General features: G+C 43.7%; 1 protein-coding gene across 6 annotated transcripts in view; it reads right to left on the reverse strand.

The window, feature by feature from the left end:
- The window catches only part of DUSP22 (dual specificity phosphatase 22), a 44,068-nt gene that overhangs the window by 19,471 nt on the left and 313 nt on the right, over positions 1 to 24,284 (reverse strand). Inside the window, exons 1-3 of one of the 6 annotated variants that reach the window (XM_068198398.1) lie at positions 24,151 to 24,279; positions 17,699 to 17,732; positions 10,021 to 10,103 (exon numbers count right to left, since the gene is read on the reverse strand). In XM_068198398.1, the coding sequence (XP_068054499.1) occupies positions 10,021 to 10,103; positions 17,699 to 17,732; positions 24,151 to 24,264 (231 nt within the window). In that variant the 5' untranslated portion in view covers positions 24,265 to 24,279. Of the gene's footprint in view, positions 1 to 10,020; positions 10,104 to 17,698; positions 17,733 to 20,855; positions 20,904 to 23,696; positions 24,014 to 24,150; positions 24,280 to 24,284 lie in introns of those variants that run through there. The other 5 variants (XM_068198425.1, XM_068198414.1, XM_068198408.1 and 2 more) reach the window with 5 other exon arrangements.

A 24,284-nucleotide genomic window follows, 5' to 3' on the forward strand; every position in this document is an offset into this window, starting at 1 on the left:
TACGTTCCATTCTTGCTATCAGGAATAATACAATGTCAGAGTTTTTTACAATGCTGGTTCATAGCTTTCTTAGGAAGTAGTCTCAGTGACACTTCTGAAAAGCTCCTTAAGGCTGGAATGAGCCAATCACAAATATAAAGTGTCCTGTTAAAACCCTCCTTCTCCATCTGCCCTCTCTAAAATTAAAAGAGGCAAATATTGAAAATTTAAGGATTTTAATTCCACAGAGCTGTGGTTATTATCTCTAATTCTAACCCTGAATTCCAGTTTTAACCTGTCTCATATGAAGGAATGCAGAGTGGGAGAAAACAGTAATGAGTTTGTATTAAATTGTGGCTTATCTCCTTCAGGACACACCAAGAGTATTTTTTGGACTTCAGCTAAGAGGAAAGACTTTGTTCATCTGCCTTGACTACATGACTTATTCAAGCTCCCAGGCGTGTCAGGGCATATCTGAGCACTACCAATCACACTTATCCCTGAACCCTCAAGGGGGTCCCTGAGTACTAAAACAAAACAATATATCAAAACTGCCTCTTTCTTTAAGGGAATGCTGGAACATGATCACTATACCTCTGAAATAAGCTCACTTTACTTTTTACAAGGGCACTTAGTGACAGGACAAAGGGCAATGGGTTCAATCTAAGAGCGAGAACGTTTAGATTAGACAGTAGAAATAAATTCTTTACTGCGAGGGTGATGAGACACTAGAACAGGTTACTCAGAGAAGTTGTGGATTCGCCATCCCTGGAAATGTTTAAGCTCAGTTTGGATGGTCTAGTGGAAAGTGTTCCTGCCCATCCATGGCAGGGGGTTTGGAACTAGATAATCTTTAAGGTCCCCTTCAACCCAAACCATTCTATGATTTTGTGATTAGAAGCATGAGTTAACACATTCCATACACAGAGGACACATCGTGTCCTCTGCAGAGGCAGGTCAGAGCACTTGTCCTGTTCTGGTTAACACCGTAACCAAGCAATTAGAAACACCAGACATCTACTGGTCTCAACATCCCTCATGCAAACGCTCACTATTGAAAGCTCCAAGCAGTCTTCATCCTCTCCTCCCTGCCACCTGCCATGACAGGAACGTGCTTCCCTCGACACTGCTCATGTGATGAGCAAGTCGAACTGTGAACTAATTTAGTGCATCACCACAGCAGCCGCTGCCAGGGGTACCCCATCACAAAGGCCTGGCCTGACACACTTTAAAAGAGACTTCGTGGTAATCTGTTGGTAGCTTCTTAGTGGGCTACTGGGGTAATATTTGAAAAATTAACCAGAGTTCCCAACTTCACAAGCAGAATCAATGCCAGACAGGGCATTACTTCAAACTAGAATCATCTGATGCCGCTACACCTGAAAGAAAAATGGTAGCTGTTTTGCTCAGCATGGTCTTCTGAAACATCTCAAGAGGGGAAACCCTTACCATGAAAAGACAGTGAAACATCACAGAGGAAAGTTAAGGTTTTTGTTAGAAGAAGTGCTTGTACACTTTCTCTTGAAGTTAACACGATGGCTGAAAACCAACAGCTTCTAACACTGGTGATACGGGAGTTCAGTGCTACCAATGGAAATGCAACAGTCCAACTTGACAAATTATTAATTTGTAGAGCTGGTCTTTATACAACGGCCACGACCTTGCTATATGATAGTGGCACCTTTGATTTTGAAGGCTGTCTTGCTGTCTTGCCATGTCCCTCTTTAACAGTTCCCGTAAGTGTTTCGGTTGTATCTCAATGACAACAGAGCCTGTGCAGGGGACATGCTGCCAGTGATACCCAGCAGGGCCTTCACTTGTCATGTCATCAAGATGCAATTTTCATATATGAAAGGCCTTTTACAGTTCAAGACTTCTGCATGCTATCCAGTACTGCAATACAGTTTTAAGAGATTGGCTGTCTTCACTTCCTGATCAGCATCTCTCCAGAATAAACATATGTTGATGCTTTGTGTTTTGCTTTAAAAAAAATACAGCTGATTGGTTTCCTAGCATTTCCCTTTTTAGTTAGTTCCTGTTAAGCAGTGATATGCCTTTGAGTCCAGACAAATGCTTTCTGGACTACCATCTGTGCGAGGATAGTCCTCAGAGAGTGAAGGATGAACAGATCAAGGGCAGTCCTGCCTAGAAGGACTTGGAGTGGACTTGGACTTGGTGGATGAGAAGTTCAACACAGCCCAGAAATGTATTCTCACAGAAAGCCAACAGCATCCTGAGCTGCATCCAAAGCAGCGTGGTTAGCAGGTCAAGGGAGGGGATTCTACCCCTTTGCTCTGCTCTGCTGAGACCCCACTTGGAGTGCTGCATCCAGCTCTGGGGCCCCAACACAAGAAGGACATGGACCTGCTGGACAGAGTCCATAGGAGGGCTACTGGGATGTTTAAAGGGATGGAGCGCTTCTCCTAGAAGAAAAGGCTAAGAGAATTGGGATTTTTCAGCCTGGTAAAGAAAGCTTTGGGGTATCCTAATTGTGGCCTTCCAGTCCATGAAGGGAGCCTACAAGAAGAACAGAGAGGGATTTTTTACAAGAGCATGTAGTGACAGGACAAGGGAAAAATGGCTTCAAACTGAAAGAGAGTAGGTTAAGATTAGATGTTAGGAGGAAATTCTTTACTGTGAGTGTGAGACACTGGAACAGGTGCCCAGAGAAGCTGTGGATGCCCCATTCCTGGAAGTGTTCATGGCCAGGCTGGATGGGGCTCTGAGCAACCTGGTGTAGTGGAAGGTGTCCCTCTCCACAGCACGGGATTGGAATGAGATGGTCTCTAAATTCCCTTCTAACCCAAGCCATTCTCTGAATCTAAGACTACAAAACAAATCACTAAAGCAGCTTTCAGCACTTCCGAAGTTATCAGCTGGGGAAACTGGGGGCATAACACAGGATTTGTTTTTCCTTTTTTCTTAAGGGTAATTCCTGTTATACATACACATAAAAATATTAAGTCAATCCAGAAAGTGCAACCATGAGAGAAAGAAGTTTCCTCGAACTTGTAATAGAAGGAATGAATTAGAAAACTTAAAGGAGATAAGGCCAAAGTTATCACATTAAGTGCTAACTGCAGATATAGGTTTCTATAGTCAGAACCTAAATAGCTGCAAAAATGGAATCCAAAAACTGTGCTAACCAGATTACTTGCATTGTGCCAAAGCTGCCAGTTCAGTTCTTCTAAAATAGCCGACTTTGCTTTCTCGAAAAAACACACATGTATAGTCTAAAGATCATGGGTAAACATGCAAGATTATCAAGATCAACTAAAACTGCATTAAGACTTACAACATACAGCCAGGCCTGAAAATATTAAGCAAAATTCCATATCTTAATGCAAGCTGGTATGAATCCATTATCCATACTAGGTCTTCAGGCTATGAGCATTTGATCTTATAAACACTTCTCAGTTTTTGATAGGTGCTCAGTAATTTAACTCCCCACTTTCTTCCAAAGGTCTGAATTTAGCAGCCAGTTGTACACTTTATTTTTAATTCATAATCTTGATTCAGTACTTCCTCTTATGATTTCCCCAGCTGCAAGCTTCTCATCCTTATAAAACAGGTATATCACAGCATTCAGCAGTGATTAATCTGGTGCAGAGAAGTTATGCATCTTCTCCACAGCATCCTTATTTTTCCACAATTTCTACTCCTCACACTTACTGGTTCTGTTCCAGTTACAGCATCTTTTCATTGCCTGTATTCTATTCATGCATTTGACTGTTTACGCAGGGAGTATGAAAGATGTTTCTAAAAGATCATCACAGAGCTTTTTAACTGTTGTTCCCTTTCAGAGTAAGTCTCTGAAACCCTATTTCTATTTGGATAAAAATTTTAGAATTTGAAAGGAAAAAAATATCTAAAATTCTTTATAAGACAACCTGTCTGAGAAGTTCTTTATTTCCAAAGACAGAGTCCATTTAAGTTGTGCTGGCTGCATAAACTGATAGACTGGACAGAAGAGATTATATAATCATAGATTGTGCCAAGTTGGAAGAGAGCAATCAGGATCATTCAGTTCACCTTCCAGCCCTGCACAGGACACCCCAAGAGTTATACCATGTTCCCTGAGAGCACTGTCCGAATGCTTCTTGAACTCTGACAGGTTTGGTGCTGTGCCCACTTCCCTGGGGACTCTGTTCCAGCGCCCAACCACCCTCTGGGTGAAAAACTTTTTCCTGTTAACCACCCTAAACCTATCCTGACTCAGCTTCATGCTGTTTCCTTAAGTCCGGTCACTTCCTTAAGTCCTGGCCATGAGAGTGAAGAGATCAGTACTTGCACCTCTACTTCCCCTCGTGAGGATGTTGAAGACCACAATGAGGTCTCCCCTGAGTCTCCTCTTCTCCAGGCTGAACAGAACAAGCATCCTCAGCTATTCCTCATAAGGCTTTCCCTCAAGGCCCTTCACCATCCTCATGGCCCTTCTTTGGACAGTCTCCAATAGCTCAATGTCTTTTTTATATTGTGATGCCCAAAACTGCACACAGTAGTTCAGTCAGCAACCAGCTTTTCTCTGCCTTCCCCATCCCTCCACCCACCTATCATATCAACACTTATTTAGGTAGTCAAATTCAGGAAAAAAGAGGGGAAAACCACTGCTCTGGAGACAGCACGTACCAGATTAAGACTATATTGTTAATGGCATCAGAATACAAAGGAAAAACATCTAACTGTCCTCTTAGGGTGCTCTGGTTAACTCTGCAGAATGAGGGGGGAAAAATAAACATACTGAAAATAAAAACCAAACAAATATTCTGTAGCCACACAAAACAAAGAAAGAAAACTGACATGCATACAGAGGCAGCACTCATACAAAAAGCTACTCTGAATGCAGTTCCTCATTAACTAAGTGAATAACAGAGAGCTTCTGTGGCAGGGGACAATACAGGCATGCCCACATGAACTCTTGTTCATTTAAAATCTACATTACTGTGATCATTATGATGTCTACCAGATGAGTGCAGCATACAAAGCTTCCTGTGACACAGCAGGAGTCAAATAAACAAATTAATACCAAAGGACTCCACAGTCACAGGTGACTGGTAATGGGATTCACACATTTACTAGATCAAACCTCTGGTGCAGGTCAAGAGCAGCAGCAAAATTACTGGTAACTGACAAATGTGTGGTGGACTGTGAGAAAGAAGCTGCTGGTTTCAGTCCATTTCCGGACTGATGGACAGGTGTCTGCAATGCTCACAACAGTCACCACAACTGGCACCTCAAAGTGTCCCAGACAGACCAAGGACTGTGAAATGCTCTGGCTATAAAATGCAAAGCTTAAAGACCGCTATAACCCAGTCTTACCTGAATCAACTTCCACACAAAAATGGAACATATGAGAAAACCAACCTTTACCTCTGAAAATATATTCCAGCAATTACTAACCCTCACAGTCAAAGTCTTGCTTAATTCCAGTCTGAATCTGCGACACATCATTTGCCAGCCACAATGGCAAGCAGTCCCGATATGGACTTTCCACATGGAAATGTGGACATTCCACAATGTCCACATGGTCATTCCACAGAATGCCTACCCATCCCTGCCTCTTTTTGGAGATGACACCTATCTGGGACAGGGTCTGAGTACCTGTTTGACAAGAAGACCTCAGTACTTTGCCCTCTCCCAGGACTCATACTGTCCTCCTTCCTGCATTGCAAACAGCAACTACTGCCCAACACAGCATAGGAAGCATTCTTCCTTCCACCAGCATTTAAACCTGTGCTTGTGGGGAGGAATGAGGAGAGAATGAATAAGAATGCTTGTAAGTTCAGCTACCTGGACATGACTGTCCACCACAGCCTACACTTTCCAGAATGAGATGCAGCTCTTTTCAGGCTGCTGCACAATCCACATCAACAGTCTATTTAGTTTGGGCCCACATTCATCTCCATATAAACACCCCCAGAAGAAGGTTGAGTGCTTGGAAAATCCAGAGACAAACACCTCAGTGGACCTGCGGCCATATTCTTCTGTTATGATTAACAAGATTTACCTTTACATACTTTACTTTGAGCAACTGAAACAAAAATTTTTGTCATCTGCAAATGTGCTGAGGGTGCACTCAATCCCTCTATGTCCTCGATGAAGACATTAAACAGCAGTGGTTCCAGTACAGACCCCTAAGGGGCACCACTCATAACTGGTTTCCACCTGGATATTGAGCTATTGACCCTCTGGATGTGACCACAAAACCAGTTCCTCATCCACCAGACAGTCCAGCCATCACATTCATCTCTCCAATTTAGAGAAGGGTGTTGTGGGGTACCATGTCAAAGGCCTTACAGCAGTCCAGACACAAGACAACCTGTTGGATGGATCCTACACGTCAGTGCCAGACACACTATTATCTAAAGCACACCTGGAGACATGTTTCCCCATCTACCTTTCAGTGTCTCATATTCTGAATAGAAATTTTAAAACCTAAACTAACTGAGAAATAGAATAGAAAAAGCAGGTGGCAAGAAACCTAATTATTCTCCTCTGTTCATGCCTCTTATGTGGATTTATAAAACATCTGTGAGTGTCCCATGGGCAGCCATCCAAAGTGCTCTGGAGGAGCCAACTTGATTCACCAAGGCTACTGCCCCTGTGCATCTGTGGGAGCACACACCACATAGTGCTGCTGGACACTGCTCTCACTCATTACATCTGAAATAACAAACCTGGTTCCACACAGTATGCACACCTTTCTCTTGGACATGCTACCTAATACCCATAGGGTTTTCCATGAGATAGGTATTTGTATCACAGGAGCTATAAACACGCATCTTTAAATTATAAAATTCTCACCAAAGTGGTTAAGATCCTGTATAATAATGGTGCACTTCGTTGGAACAATAGCCTTAGAATGCTCTCTGAACATATTTTAAAGTTAGTTTTATTAGAGGAAGAACTTCTTTGAAACAGTTTATACAAAACAAACTAAAGGGCAATATGGCAAGATAGTTCAGGCCAGATTTTCACAATTTTTTTCTAGTGTAAATCAACTGAAGTCTTACAAACAATTCTGTGTCTTGCACTTAATGCAAGTTAGCCATGTCTAAAGGTGTAAGAAGTCTTAGAATCCAACTCATTTTATACCTACTTTTTCCTGTTATTCCAGCTTGAAAGTACTCATGACTTCCTAAGGCTTTGATTATGAGCCATCCATGAATCAGATATCCATATGGGCTTGTAAATGATGATTGAGATAATGTCCAAAACAGAATTTCTGTAAGAAATCTTTTTTTTAAGTATATCTCAGTAGGCACATGTAACCTAAACCAATATGATATTTTGTTGTGAAACTCTTCAATCATTTCCTAATAGCTTACTAACTTATGAGGAACTGAAGCAGCCTATACCCAAAACCTGCAGTATCTGAGTCACAGGAAAGCATACTTTTTAAAAGGTACTGTGAGCATTTGAAACAACCAGGTAAAAAGTGTGTAACATCACAGAGAGGGGCAATGCCTCAAGACTAGAGTAGAAAACAGTTTTACAACCTGTAGCAAGCTGGTGTTCACCGGATAGACTGACACTTGTTTCCATTTCTTCAGTGTTGCATTCTTGACTATGAATGACAAAGACAGATTGGGCATTTTCATTCTCTACCCACCAGCCCCACTGGGTATAGAATCAGTCCTTCTGATACAACACTTTAAGTGCTCTATTCAGAGGTATTATTGCATCAAAACAGTGATGAAACTTCAAAATCTGACAAGCAAGATGTGGGTAATTTGTGACTTCTGAGAGCTACAATATGCATCCATATTCTTTGTTCCACACATGGGCAGAAAAGACCGAATTCTCTTTGATAAAATGCTACTAAAACACTACTGGCTTTTCAATGTCTAAAAACACTTACCTTCCTTAGCGTGCACAGAAAGCTTTGTCTAATGAATTACTTGTAGCATTTCCTACAGGTTCCTACATCTCCTACAGGACTAGGAAATACTAGAGATAAAATATTCTTAGTTAACGACAAAGGCAACTACTGCAGAAGCAAAGGCAGCTTTTTACAGGTGATCAGCATTCACATAAATGCAAACACAGGAAACAAGCAATCTCAGAGAAAAGATATTCCCTTATCACTGCAATTGCATGTTTAGAAGTCTGAAAAACATCAGATGATTTCTGAACACAAAAGTAATCACTTTCCATGAGTGAAATTTGGGGAGAAAGGTGATGAGGGATACACATAAGGAAAACATTGCTATTTGATTTCAGTAGACATAAGAACAATCCCCAAGCACAATGTGGACACACGAGGTGTAAACAAACCCACCTAAAACCTGGCACGGATGTAAATAACAAAGGAAGTAACCAAACCTAAGAGAAGTTTTCTAGGCTCTTGTTCCTAAACAGAAGCATTAAGTTACAAACAATCACTGCAGTAAGACCATGACTGATAAAGTAATCAAAATTAGCTCAGCTCCCAAATGCAATATGAAATCCATACACTACTTTAGGAACTGGGGAGAACTATGCTGCATGCAGAGAAAATAGAAAATAGAAGCCACAACTGGAAGCAGGGGTGATTAAAGCAAGTCCATCCTCACGTTGTTCATGTGTCTGTTCATGTGCCACTGTTACTTCTGAGACACTGCTGTGAACCAGATTGGGAAGAGATCTGGGTAAACATAATCCTTCATGTCTTTTGTGGTGGCAACTAGAGGAAGAAATGGTGACCTGGTTATATTTAGACCACAAAAGCTCCCAGTTCTATTTACCGTGCAGCCTCACAAACACATGCACCACCACAAGCAAGGAGGTGGTATGTGGGCTGCCAAAACTACCACCACCAGAAGCACTGGCCTGAGGCTGCAGCTGATCTCTACCATAATCAGTCTTCCTAGTTTTCTAATCATGATAAAACAAAATTCCATTCATTTCAAAGACCTAGGACCCTAGAGGCAACATGACATCTTTACTCAGCACAAATGTTTATCTCTTCAACTAAGAGCACTCTTGAAATTCAGACTTAACAAACATCAGGCACAACACAAGTCAAATGGACAGTGTAACAAAGTCAACAGCTAAAGCACATTTTATTTTATGAAGCACATTAATAAATCTGCTTCAGCACATTTATAAATTCAAGGCCAACTCAGAGTTCACCATTACCTTGACAATGGGGTTGATTGTGACTACTGGGGACACCTCTTGTTTCACTTACCTATTCACTTGCCTAGGAGAAGTAGAAATTCTGTAGTTTAAGAACTGAAATCACTGGAGACATTTTGCATGAAGAAGAAGAAAACCAGAGATTCCCAGCACCAACTACTGCCTTACCCACGATTTTGCCTCATTTCATGAGAAGTAGAACGCAGGGAAGGAATGAACAAATTTTAGAGGATAATAGCTCCTGACATAAATCAAATAGCTGGATTTTAAGATAGCAAACCCAGGCAGACTCTGCTCCAAGGTAAGCTGGTGTAAAGAAGAAATCACAGCATTCCAGCATAGGAGACCTGTATCCTGTTCCCAGCTCCCTCCCTGCTCAAGATAATACAGGTCTTCAGATGAGTTTCCCTTCAGTAAAATGGGAATAATACGTCATGTGAAGTTTTGGAGACTACAGATACCCTGCTATTTTAGATCTATTATGTGAGGATCACTGGTTCCTCCCACACTCCAAGCCTAAATAAGGCAATTTCACATAGACAAGGACTGCAAACCCATCTGCCATAAAGATTCAAGGAAGAGGCCCAAGTACAAAGAAGGGCTAGTACTGGGGAAGGAAAGTTGTTTATGTGATGCTTAAACTCCACACATAAGGAAACTTACCTTTACTATTAAATTAATAACATAATCCCATGATTGTGTTATACAGATTAACAGTGTAGTTCTCTTCCTTTGTCAGTTAAATTTCTTGTTGTTATAACAGCAGCAACAATAAAACCTGTGGCTGGATCTCAAAACTACAGCTTTCAAGAAAATAAGTCTCAAAACACCAATTGCACAGGACAAAAAATTAAACCCAAGATGACTGTGACAGTCAGCTGCAAAGGAAGGATTTACTGTGGAGTCCCCCACAACTCTTACCTCAAGCATAGGGCGGGCACTGTCATGGATTGAAAGAATGTGCGTAATGTTATTCTTACTCAATTGCTCTACATCTCGGGCATCTGTGGTAGAGGGAAAAAAGCAAGATAATTTTTTTAATCTCTTGATATAGCATTTCCATTGTGCATGTTGAAAAGTTACTTATTGTTGATACATTTCCTTTTGAAGCTGCATAAAGTCAGGCAAAACCTCAAATGCAGCTGTTCTAGAACACCATCATCAGAGTGGGTAACGGGAAGACACACTTCTAACTCCAAAACAAATTATGAACTATATAAAGACCAAGCTTAAGTGACTCAGGAATGTGTTCTCAAGTCAGAAGTTTCATGTATTTTGCATCTGAAATGTAAGTCTGTGCATGCCTGTGTGCAGGTGATGGCCATCTGAACACGCACTCAGAGCTGTACAAGAAATACCTGACCTCCCCTCTACCCACAAATCCCCCTTCAGGGAATACATTTTCACTTGGGAAACAGACCCTGTGATATCCAGGTCTGAGAAGGGAAGCCAACCATATCGCTTGAATTGAGGTCTCTGCAGACAAGCTGAGACGATAACAAGATCCTTACTTTCTGTGAACCAGTAGAGAAAAATGTGCATTTAGCCAATACAAATGATAATTTTAAGTCTAAAGAGAGACAGGTGATAAAGATATCAAATGTATGAAAAAGCAAAATGCTACAGCAAGGAAGTTGTGAAAAGGTGGTTCCTAGACCTGTAACCAAGGGGTTTCAGACACTCAAAACTGGAAAGCAAACTGGGGTGACTGAATATTTGATGCTAGATATGGCAAAACCATAGGCTTGATTCTATGAGAAAAACAGGTAAAATAGACAATCTGTCATCAGTGAGCAACTTTCCCCATACTAAACTATCATCGTGTCCAAAAACAACCTGAAAGAACCATCAATACAGGTAAAAGTTAGCTTGTGCCCATCTACTTTTGACCTTTTTGCTTGAGACTGGCACAGCACACCATGGTAAGTACAGCAGTGGTTTTGTGATGGGAACATCTGCCTTCGAAACCTGCCCATGCAATCTTTTCACATTAGCCTGGTTGCACACAAAAAGAGAGCACTGACCACAAAGGTTTCAAACCGGCTCTCTCTAGGTACAAAAATAATAGCATCACCTGTACATTCTTTACGTACATGCAAGAGTTCAATTAGCATCTCTTGGGTTGCCTTATCCCCCTACTATAAAGTTTCAATGCCTTTTCCATATCACAAAGAAGAGATGAACAATTAAATATACTGCCCCATAGACAAGATCCAAGTGAGCACAGTAACAAGCAATGAAATTTAAACCTAATCCAATTATGAAAGCTTCTCTGCAGCTAATAAAATGAAGAAATGAGTCAAAACTGCAAGGATTTTACTCACCAATGCTCAAGCCTGCATGATCAACACAGATACTTAATCCTCCAGGACAGAATTAACACAAATTCTGTCTGAAACAGAATTAAAGCCTAGCTTCACAGAACAAATAAAATTTCCTAAAAATCTCAGAGAAAACATTTCAAAGAAGAAATGCTAATGCTTGCCAGGCGATGTCCTCTAATACACCTGACCTTCAGATTTTTTCATTCGTAGGACAGACTCAATTCCTTAGGGAATACCTAAGCAGGCAAGAATTTTGGAAGCCCAGAAATCAGACTTAGTGCCCCTAAAAATCACTGTTTTCTGCCTTACAAAGACTAAGGGCAGACTTCAGAGACTGCTGGCTGGAACTCACGGTGTTAAGGTACACCTAGCACAATGAGACCCCGATCTCTAATTATCAAGATGACCTACGTACTAAGGAATGTCTTGCCACACAAGGCAAACTGCTTTAAAAGAAGATATGATCCAAATTAAATGCTGACTGCTTTGAACTAGTTTGAAAGGCCTAATGGACATAGTACAACTCAAAAAGACTGAAATACCTTAGTTTTTCGGTTAACAGAGACTCAGGCTAAAGGAATTTCAGCAAATCAAAACTATAAACTGAGATTTCAGATATTCCTAGAAACAAGCTGGAAATGGCCATCCCAGACCTACATCAATGGGTAGCCAGCAAGTCCTTAATATAGTTGTGACATAAGCATTCAGAGGAGAAAAAGCTTCCTAGCTACTATCTGGATCTAAACTTCATAAAGTTTACAAAGAGGAAATTCCCCTCGTTCCCCAGCACCTGCTTTAGGTCTCTACAGATGCTACAGATAAGGCTATTTAAACAGCACTACAAATAAGATATCCTGTCACTCAGTGTCTCATACCATAAATAACAAAAAAAAAAAAAAATTAGAGGTTATGTGAAGAACAACCAAAAAACAAAAGAACCATAGCAATTCTAACTTCTTTGCTGTGGCACAATGCTGTACAAGCACATCCAAGCTCACATTTTGAAATCACAGTGTGAAACACCCCATTTTCAAATTTTAAGATTAAACCTACCTATGAGAGCCCCCTCCTGTGCATCCTCTAAAGGGTGCCTCAAATGTGGTATTATTCTTCAACAACAGCTTACCTAACATTGTCTCATTAGCTTCTCAGCTAATGCAGATGTGGACTTTGAGTAAAGCCTTTGGGAAACTCTCTCTTCACACAGAATGACACAATTCACACTGGGGAAGTCTTCCTCTCTCCCATATTTAGCCTTTTTTTCCCCTCAGTTTCATACTATGACTCCAAGCTTGATCTCTACTCATGTGGAGAGCTGCAAACACTTATATACCAAAGCAATGCCAAAGTCATCAAAATGGGACCGAGGCCTCAGAATTTGTACCCCTGCAGCTCTGGGAAGCCTTACTGTGTGGCCAGGGAGCAAATCACCTAGTGCAGTGTGCTTCCATCCCCCATCAGCAAAAGAGAGACACAGCTTCAACCACTGCAGTTAAGACACATCAGTGACTTAACAACTCCAATACTACAGTGGTGAAGTCTCAAATGTACCTACAACCATCCTCTCTTACTTCAGTATTTTAGTGCCTCCACAGAAATGCAAGGTGAGGGATAAGGACTTCCTCTCAGACAAGGCAAGTCAGCCCAGCATGTACAACAGTATTAAGTCTCAATCTGCAGATGTACAGAGACAATTTCATCATCATCAGATCTTTTTGGTTTTATTATGTAAAGCAAATTTTTGTCTACACTTTCTCTTCTGCTTTGGAGAGAGCTAGATAGAGAGACAGCCACCTAAAGAAGAACATCCTCTGCAGTGGTTGAGAGCACTAAGAGCTATTAGTGAGAATGGCTTCCCATCAGGAGAGCTTTGTTCCTGAATCCAGCTATGTGCAGTTACAGACACACACACACTGTGTACATGAACAAAAACTCCACCTCTCCTGTCTCCACACTTCATTCTAAAATATATTTTGTCCCATCCTCTCAGAAGGACCTTCTTGGGGAATAACAAAGATGGGGGAAAGAGGTCAGTACTCTGTTTAATGGAGTACCAATAGTCTTCCTTCAAAAGGTGAAGCTGAAAAAGGAAATTGTATCTCCATCCTCTCCTATTTTCAGTACCTGATATAAAGCCTTAGGAAATGGAACTTAAAAAATACTAAGCAGATGAGAACAGGAATTAACTGACTTTAGAAACACAGCAGAACTATTTGGTGGGCATTGCCTTTTTATACACTTAGTAATGGGAAGGGCAGAAACTTCCCCAAAACTCTCCAGACCATCCAAAGCAACACTGGACTCTCTGGGGAAATTAAACCTCATATTGTGGCTTTCCCCTTCAAATTAAAAAGCCCCCAAATGTTCCATGGAAAAAACCTTGAATGATTACAAACAAGGAAGATCACAAGCTCTTTAATATTCAAGGTAGAAACACTCTTGAATCTTTGGTTTCTGCTACTGTCACACCTCTTTGGAAGCAAACTGAACATCCATTAAGAATCTCTCATTAGAAGAAACAGATTTTGTTTTCCATTTGTGCAGAGAACCAGGCTGTCCTGCCAATTCCTTAAGGAATAAAGCAACCATTTTTGTTATGAGCACAGGTGACTTTCAAGAGCCATCAGGTTTCCAGTGCAGAAGACAAGTGGACATGCAGTCCCACAATAAATTGTCTTTTGAGAAGACTGCATTTCATCTGTAAGGCACAAACAAAAAAAAAACAAAACAAATTTTCTCCAAAATCAGAGGTAGAAAGAAGAGTTAACTTCCTCTTTCTTTTCCCTCATTTTTCCCTCTTAGCCTCCTACTCTCCCATTTACAAAGAAATAACTACTCCTTCACTTTCACAGAAAAGTCCCAAGTGTTGTTTCCTTCTGGCCTTTCAGATCAGACTCAGTCTTGTATTTTAGATGGTCAACAATGGGTCTACTTGAATTTTTCTGCCCTCTAGCTGTACAATCTCAAAGATACCCTCTCAGGAGCATACTACACTTTTCATGTGCTACTGATGAGCTGAATCATGCTTATAGAGCCTGTAAGATAAAAAGCACTTGAACACATACCAAGATCTATGCTTATTCTGGAAGGTTTTTCAGAGACATACTCAAGCTCTGCGGACTTAGGAGGATTTCAGGAGATACTTCAGTGCTTTCCATAATCAGCACTCCACGTAACTTTCTACCCTAAAGACCCTTAAGATGATTACTAAAGCCCCTCTCAAGTCTATGTGCGTAGAGGTTTGTGCAGCACCAAACAAAGCAGAAGCAGCAAGCTCAGCTCCCATTTCTGCCACAGGTTCCTTTCACAAGCTGTTTCTGGGCCTCAGTTTATCTCCCAGTCAAATGCAGAATTTGCACTGCTCTTTCATAGACTGTATTTAAGTTTACTAGGCCTAAAAGCAGAAATATAGCTGAATGGTGAATAACAATTCCCCAATCAGAGCAATTGCTGAATGCCTTCTCTAGACAACGGCCCTCCAGAATTAGTTTTTAACATCTCAAACATCCTACTTTCACCCAGCAGAAAGGCACCCATCTGGAAAAACTTTTCCCAGCCTTTTCCCAGCCTGCAAGTGTTCCCAGAGGTCTTTCATGCAGCAGCGAGACAGGAGTGTGAGTAGGATGGTACTTTGATTTAGCTCTGGAAACTGTGCATGCCCAGGCTCCCTGAGGAGCCACTGGGGAAAGACTATCCTCCAGAGGGCAGATCAGAGCGATTTACAGACATTCCCCTGACTCAACTTCAGGAGAAGATCCCTCCTCTCTACCCCAGCTCAGGGACTCAGACAGTGCCTCGAATTCTCAGCCCTGTGTCTGGGCAAGATGCACAACACCAGGGATTCACTGTTTCCTCCTCTTACTGACAAGATGCAACTTTATTCAATTTCAAGCTATTAGTCTTAATCTGAAGAATAGGAGACTGGTCAAAAATGCATTACAGGAAATTATTTTGTAAACCCCTGTCACTAGGAGTAGCTAGTCATTTCAGCTACCCAAATCAGGATATTCTGACCAATCCCAAGTGCACATGCTGCTGAGTATTTCTCAGTCAGTGATCTGCTTTGTGGCAGTCTCAACGCTCACTAGTCACTTTTTAAAAAAGTCTCATAAATCAGAACACGCCCCAAGAACATTGAGATCAAACTTCTCCAGAAAAATACACTGGTAATTAACCACCAACCTGTCCCTAAATGGGATGACTTCACTGCACAGAGAGCTTGTTGCAACTGCTCCTAAGCAGTGAGGCAAGGGGATGTTGAGGGACAAGGGATGCAGAAAAGGGTAAGAATCGTAAAAGCACACTCTCGTATTAGTGAAGGACTGTAACACCTATCTTTTCCTCTCCAGGTATGGTAGCTTATCTGAGATTATAACAGGTACTTGTGAAGGTAGAACGTAATGATTAAAGGCAATATGAGCAAAGGTCGTAGCAGTAAATAAACGGAAATTTTTGTTTGTGTTTTTAATTAATTTTAAAAACAGACTCCATAACACAAACACTGGGGTTAAAGTCAACTCATCTTTCCTCTCTTTTACAGAGGTAAGCAGAAGCATTACACCCTCTGCTTCTTTTTCAGCGAGGTTCCCAGAAACACTTTCCACTCACAGCCCCTCCACCTGCACGCCTCTGCTCTCCACGCAGGCGTGACCTGGCGTGCCATTCCAGGGCCACTCCCAAGGCACACGGAGAGTGAGAGGGCTGCAGGCCTGGTGTGGGCAGAGATGCTGATTCACTCCACAACCCTGGCCAAGTGCCCCGCTCTGAAGACAGAACTGCACTAGCAAACAGTTGTTCCTGCTGAGTTTCACTCCTCTGGGCAAGGGCTTACCAGCAGGATGGCCATGGTGAGAGGTACAGATTGGGAGCCACAGTACCAGGGCCCATCCTGCCCACACTACCTGAAACCTAAAGGACTCCACTATCCAACATCTCCCCAGTTCCACCCCTCGCCTGAATTACTTCAGGAAGAGAAAAAAAAATAAGAAGAGGAAGCAACATGGCTGTGACCAAGTTTTCATTTTGTCATCAGACCATGCAGTGGTCCATTCAAAGGGCTTTCAAACTACCCTCTTGGCCTTATTTTCCTTTTTTCCCATATTTTTATTTTTTCTCCTTTCATTATCAGCATGAAATCACCTCTATCCTCTCATTTTCATTACCACGGCATGATTCACTCCCTCACCCAGTAGCCATTGTACTTGTGCTAATGGTGTGGCAAAAGGCAACTTTCAACTTCACATGCACCTCCGGGCTGCCTTCCAGAGTGATCAGCTGCACGTCCCAAGCGGCAGCAAGCACTGGGTCCACCGTATGGGTCAGCAGATCCAGAAGCAGGTAAATCAGGCAAAAACCACTGAACTCACAAGTTTTGGGATGGGGAGGCATGGAAGGAAGAGTGGGCATGAGGCAGAGAGAAGGTGCAGCACCATCTAAATCCAGTGTAGACGTTGCCAGCCTTAACAGACTGGGTGTGGTATCAGACAGCCCAGGAAGGACAGGATATCTATTGCAGCAGCCTCCGTGAGCCCTGCTTCGCTGTTTTACCCAAGCATAGGAAATATGGGGTCTGCATCTATCAAAACAACTGTACATGCACAACTGGTTTACTTCTGAGTGGGGAGAGTCAGTCAGAACTGCTATTAACAGAGTGCTTTGAGAACAGGCCATTTATTTGGATGTCTGCATAAGGTTTCCTGTGATTTCTAAAGGTGTCTGTTTTACTGTACACAAAAAATAAACCTCATGCATGAAGGAAAAAAAAAATCCATAGAAACTTACATCTGCAACAGAGTCAGTGTGAGTATCAGCGGTCAGGCTGCAACCAGCAGACATATCAGTCTCACAAGCGGTGACAACAGAACACTTTAGCAGTTGTTATAAATAACCAAAATAATGAAAGCAATGAGCGGGAGGCATAGTAAACCTTTACTTACAAGGAGGACTTGCAATAAGCCTTACAAAGAATCTGCCTGGCTCACAGGCTTGCTTGCCAAGCACGGGAATCGTTTGAGGGGGGCCAGTGTTTAGGAATTCCATCTGAAGCATGCTTCAAGGAGATGGTATTCATTTTACTTTTCTCAAAGTACTTGCAGCACAACACAGAGATGAGAGAGCAAATGAGTTCTTCTTTAAATGCTACCAGGTGAATCCAGATATGAAGCAAGATGGGCTTAAAAAGCTACAGAGATGCCAGAGAATTCTGAGTGCCTGCAAAACAACACCTTAAGACCCCTGTTAAGTAATCCTAGAGATAATAATAAAAATAATCTTACCTTTAAAGTTGCCAATGAACAAGCCAGGCAGAATCTGTGAGAAAGAAATATAGTATCAAATATAGGTATCTTGTGGTAAGACAATTTGACAAAGTTCAATTTGCATACAGGATGGAACATACTACTTTAGCAGACTATTGTGAAATGCAATCTAAAAAATGCTGACAACTTTTGCAACCTTCTCAAACCAGATAGCTCTAGGCATGCTGAGCTCTGACAGCATTCCTTGGCATTAGTGGGGGGGGAGGTTGTTAATCGTGGGGATTCTTTCACTTAATGGAGGCTCTCCCAAGGACAGCAAATGAAGTTTACAAATAACGAAGAGGCTTCACAACACAGCCCTCCCCTGCCCCCCGCAGCAGGGTAACAGCTACCCTCATGGAACTAATGATGAAACTTCACACAGCAAAGGTGATTTGCCTAAAGTTGCTAAGGAAGCTGGACAAAGCCCTGCAAAATTACATCCTTCGAGGCTTTTGAAGTGCAAAGCCATGCAAGTCAGGGCTGCAGCACTGTAGAGCTTAGAAGAAATCACTGCAAACAGTGACTTGTGTGCTCACATAGAAAGGGAATTGCTGAAATTCTGTGAAATGCATGTTTCTCTCCCAGATCTACCCATTCACCCCACACTCTCAGATGCCTTCACAGGTGTCAGCTACACGACATTCTTTAACTTCACGTGAGTCTCTTTCCATAACAAGCAGCAGGTACCAGGTATTTGGGGAGTTTCAAGGAGTTTCAAGGTCTGCCCAAGGACCAACACGTGCATGAGGGCACGTGCATGCACAGACACAGAGGCAGGTGCCCACCCTCTCATAACCCTCCCAAACTTAGGAACAGCAGTACGGACATCAAAAAACCGCCAGGCACACCAAACACACATTTGCTAGCCAAGATTAATGTTCTCTGCCACCTGAAGTCTCTGACCCACACCCACATCCTTTGAGGAGATCAGAACTGTGGTGGTGAAACCATACGATCCATTTTTCTTCAGTCCATGCATAGCATACCACATATATCATATGTGGTATATCTGTACCATAATACAGATATATCAGCACTGACTTCCTATAGCCTTAGCAATACCCCACTGTCACCACAACAGCAGCAACAGCCTCTCAGGTCCAGCTATTTAAAGGGAAAACTCCACCCATTTAGCTCAATCCAGCAGCCATGAAGTCCTGAAAGTCATGAAGGACTTTTCATCAGGGATCATTGCCACAGACTCAGTTTCACTGCAGCCTTCCTGCTGAAAGGTGACCCAGCTCACCATGCACAGGTTAGCAGGGCCAGCAGAAGAGCCTGTAAAACAGCTTCTGACCTGCCCTAACTTCAGGGCTTTCGTCTGATCAAAGCATTGTGTTCGCTGTTATTTATCAAGCCTTGCAGAAAACAGGCTGCAGCACCTCTTTCACTCCTTGCAGCTTCGCTTTGTGCAAACATTCCTCCCTTTAGGCTTTGCTGTGTGATCACTCTCTGCCTGCTGTGTCACACCAGCTCTAAACACAGGGCTCAATTCTCCCCCCCACCCCCGATACAAAAAGACAGCTTCTCCAGGACCCTTGCTGTACCTTATTGCTTGCAGACCCCTGCTTGAAAATTAAGGGCTGATTGACAGCACTGGTTCATCCAGAAAACAGTTCTTTAGTCTTGTACAAATGGGCACCTGTACATTTTGCAAAGATAAGCTCAGACAGCTTTCTCCCTTTTCCTTTCCTCTTCATCTGTACAAATACATCATTCTTACAAAGACAGCAAAAATGTCTAGGGCAGCTTCCAATGCCAGGGTATCGTGTAGGGTAAAGAACCTTTCTAACATTCTGCTGTCCCCTTCCATGAGCACAAGACTTTCAAGGTTTCAAGGGACAATTCAGTATTTCAAGCATTCTCAATGACACTGCTACAAGTGCAGCTCTAGTGCTGCATCCTAGGTTAGGAAAAAGAAGCCTGTAGCTGCTCCAGAGAGGACAGTACTCAAGAGTCACTGCCAAATAGGCTAAATTCTGCAAACAAAATCATGTTCTAAAGCAAAAGGGGCTCAAGTTATGAATGAATTCCACCCACATGATCACTCCAGTAAGCTCCCTCAACTTCAGTATAAAAAAGGAAAAAAAAAATTTAAAAGCTTTCTGGCATTTTAAAATAGCTGTCTAGTATTTCCTATCTGCAGCACAAATCTTCCATCACACCACTACTGCTGTAGACTATAGCATTTTAGACTCCAGGACATTATTTCTGCATCAAATGTGCATTCTCAAGAGAGAATAAAAGCTTAATTTGAAGTCACAGTCATTAAGCTTTGACATTAGAAATTAAAGATATTGAGAAACACTGGGGGGTTGCAGAAATGAGGTTTCTTGTTGGCAAAAGAGGAAAAATCCAGAAGTCTGCATTTGTGCAGGAAGCAATGCTGTATGATAGACAGGTAATTAGGACACCGTGAAACCAAGGACAGATGTTATCCCTGTTGTACTAGTCATTCTAAAAGCAAGAAACATTACTATGGGTGAAAGCTACCTGAAAAGAAGTGAATCTTCATGTCATGCTGACTAATACTTCAGCACTCAACTATGGCTGGGAACTTTCAGCTGTGTCATCTCACACTGCCTTCAGTAACTGCAACTCCAGGCTGTGCAAAATGAAGGCTGATGGCAGCTAGGGGCGTGTGAGAGAGAAGGGGCGGGAGTCAGAAGAGTAGAAAAATAAGGTGGATGCTTTTGTGAACTTCTTAACCACTGCTATATGAATAAAAACAGTAGCTTCTTTATGTGATCCGAAACATTGAGGAAATGACCACAGACCAAGTAACTGATGTAGAAGAATGCACAACCAAGGGACAAGGACACCAGCATCTGTCCTAGTTTGTACCTCACGTGAGAGCAGCTCACATTCTCCACCTTGCACAACGACCGAGCCCTGGAACAGACAGTAGTTGCTAATGCTTCTGTCAGTCCTCTCCAACAATACACCTCTCCGGAAAATGGCTTAAAGGGCTACTTTGCTGCTGTTTCCTATATCAACAAATGCTTATAATAAAGCATCTAACTCCTTGCCTAACACTGCTTCTGGTTGTGTTAGTACTGATGGGCACTCTGGAGAAGTCCATGGGGCTTTCTCAGAGATGTCCAGGCACTGTAAAAGGAGAAGACAGTCCTACCTTTGTCCAGTAGTACAGGAGAGTGGCACACATCAGGGAGGGGTATTTGCTGCTGACATGAACTGGCACAGCTTTCTCTGACTTCCATAAAATTGGCTACCTCAGCCGTAACTAGCCACATTGGTTTACATTTCTTATTAATCCATTCTTATTACATGAATAACTGACAGTTAACTTTAACAGAACTACACAACAACTAAACCCCAGGAAGAGCTCTTCACCAAGATCCTGTTCACAGATAGTCAAATCTTGTCACCATCTCAGCCGCTAGACTTCAACTCCTGGAAAACATCTTTCTACATTTCAACCACAGACTTCAATTTGAACTTTGAACAGAAGTCAAAGTTAGACATTAACCATGAACACAAATCAGACTGCTGAGACAATTTCCTAAGTCAGACTCCATTACTCATTCTGTAAAATATACATCTTAAAAATACAAGAAAAAAAAAGTGAAGTACTGAAAATTAATACTAGGCAGGTCAATGCACATTCACAAACTGATTCTCCTTCTTCTCTGAAGAGAATAAAAAAGGTATGTATGAACAAATGCTTTCAGTTTAATTTGGGAAGTGTCAGAAGGCTTGGATGGGCTTTAGAAAAAAAAACTAGGCCAGGCTAATTTTACAGAGAAAATTAGCAAAGAAAGACAAACCTCACCTAAAAATAATGCCAGGCCTCCAGCCCTTATCACTCTAATGGCCACATAAAGTCACATGTAATTGCTATTTGTTATGAAATACAACAGTATAATGGGACAGAAAAATAAAGAGGGGACCATGCCATTGAGAAAGGATCAGCATCCAGAGGCTGTAGCAGTCCTAGCAGTCCCTGGAGCTCTTTCTTACCACACCCATTACAGGACATCATTAATCCTCTTCCCTTGGCATCTGTACAAAGGGACTCCTTAAATGAAATAATCCACCATCAAATAAGCTGATTATCTTTTCCTACCATCCATATACAGGTCTACCACAAGAAACACACTTCAGCTGGAAACTAAGGCAATTTGTATTGATTGCCGACACTGAGACAAGCAAATACCACCTACAACTGCACTGATGGCTCCATGCTTCTCCTTGTCCCTCCAGCTTCGCAGACTGACAAGACCAGGAGGAAGAGATGATCCAGAGGCATATTTGGAAGGTGGCAAGTTCCAGACCAACATGTGGGACCCCTACAAATATAAACCCTGATGGCCAGTACCCAATATGATTGTAGCCTCCTTAAAGGAGCCAGCCATTCCCAAACTGCTGAACAGCTCAACCTCTTGGATACAGCTATAAGAAAGGGGAGAAAAATCCAAGTAGTTATGCTTGTCCAGAAAGCACCAGGTGGTACATGTCAGAACAACATTTAACAGAATTAAAATTACCAAACTGGCCAGTCCCAGACTGCCAATTCCTACCCACACAGTACCACAGTAAAATGTAATGCAGCTTCAAAGGCCTGAGAGCTGTCTTTTCCGTTTTTTTTTTTTTCTCCTTAGACTGCAACTTAAGCATCCCATATTGGGTCCCTCTAAACATTCTGCTAAGTTCAAGCATTCCAAGAAAAATACTACAAATATATCAGAAGCCTAAAAGGAGTTTCTCTAGCTGTATTTCTTCCTAACTGGCCATTTCTAGAAGACTAATATCAATGAGTGGCTAATATCACAGCATTATTTCCAGACTTTAAAAGCAAAAACTGAGAAAAGGACCAAGGGAGGTTCTACCTCCTACGCACTAACTCAATTCCTCAACAGCCAGATCTTTTCCCTGCTGAAGGCTTCTATTTCAATATCGCTATCCATAGAATGGAAAGGCTTCCCCTTCCAGGAGGCACACTAAGCACTCTGGATGCTCATCAATCTGACTTCCAGGGGCAAGGATGTCAGAGTGGGACAAAATGTGAGGAGCTATTTCTAGGTGTTCTCCTCTGCTTTGTCACAGGCTACACACACAGCAAAACAACTCCCAAAGCACTCAAAGCAGGATGTAAGACAGAGGAGATGACTCAACTCCTGTTCCTCATAGTAAGCTATATATAAAAGGCTAGTTACAACCACACTTTCAAACCTGGGTTTTAAACAGAGGTGGAGATACTGAGAAAAATCACAGTGGCCCCTAGGTAACCACCATGACATGCCAGGGGAATCGGTGCGTACAATAAGCCCCCTACTGCCAAAAGGCCAACACCCTTTGCAAAACAGATCCATCTTCCTTCCTCTTCCTCACTGTGATCTCCACTGGGGCCGAGCGCTTTCCTGTCCCACCGGCACCGGGCGGGCCCAGCCCTCCAGCGACAGCCCATGTCCAGCGGCTGCTCCGCGCCTTGGGAGCGGAGCGAGCTTTGCCCAAGGGACCCGATTCGGTGCCGCGCTCGCTGACAGTCCCACGCCCGGGTCCTGCCGCAGGTCAGGGGGTGCCGGCTCTGCCCCACGGAAGCCCCCAGGGCCGGGGGACACAGAGAGGGCACTGAAGCCCGGTGCCGGGCGCCGGGAACTCGCTTCGCCCGGGAAGGGGAAGCCCGGGCACATCACCGAAACCAGGGCCCCTTCTCGCCCGCCCGCCCGCCCGCGCTGCGGCTGGGGAGGAGGAGGCGGCGCGCCCCGAAGGGAGCGGCGCGGCCGCGGTCTCCGTCCCTCCGCCCTCGCCCCGAGGCGGGGGACCCCCAAAACCGAAGGGAAAAGCCCTCTTGCCCTGGCCTTTGTTCCTGGAGCGGGTGCCGCGGCGCAGGGGCGAGACAAAGGCAGGGGCGCCTATTCCCCCGAGGCGGGGAAGGACAGCCACCCCCGGCTCCGCTGCGCTGGCCCACGCACATGCAATCGCGCACGGCGACAACAACGAGCGGGGTTACCTTGTTCATCCCATTCCCCATGGCTTAAGCGACCCGCACGCCAGCACCGCGGGAGAAGCCGTCGGCCGCTGCTGCCAGCGGCGGGTCGGTGGTCATGGGATAGTGCTTGCCGAGGGGGGACTGGGGACGAGCTAATTGCTAATTAAGGGCGGCCGCTGCTCGCCGCTGTCGCACAGGGCGAGGCGCATCCCTCTCGCCCTGGCCGCAGCCGTCGCCCTCCTGGATGCCGGGCGGCTGGGGGCGGGTTTCCGCTCGGCCGCCCCCGGGAGCGGCGAGAGCCGCGGGGCCGCGCTGCCAGGAACCACCTCCCGCCGCCGCTGCCACCGCCCCACGCGCCGTGCGGCCCCCGCGGGCCGCCCTGGGGCTTGTAGTCCGCGCCGCCGCGCCGCGCCGCCGCCGCCCGCCCCAAAGAACTACGCGTCCCAGCGACCCCCGCGCCGCAGACCTGCCCCACCTGCCGCGGCCGGCGGCGCCCGGCGGGCGTTGCGGGGAGGATGAATAAGCGCCGGCCGCGGTGGCGGAGGGGCTGCAGTGGTAGCTGTGGTTCGTGTGGGTCGCTCCTCGGCATGGAGCGCCCAGGGAGGGCAG

This window comes from Anomalospiza imberbis, chromosome 1 (assembly GCF_031753505.1).
Source record: "Anomalospiza imberbis isolate Cuckoo-Finch-1a 21T00152 chromosome 1, ASM3175350v1, whole genome shotgun sequence".
NCBI lineage: Eukaryota > Metazoa > Chordata > Aves > Passeriformes > Viduidae > Anomalospiza > Anomalospiza imberbis.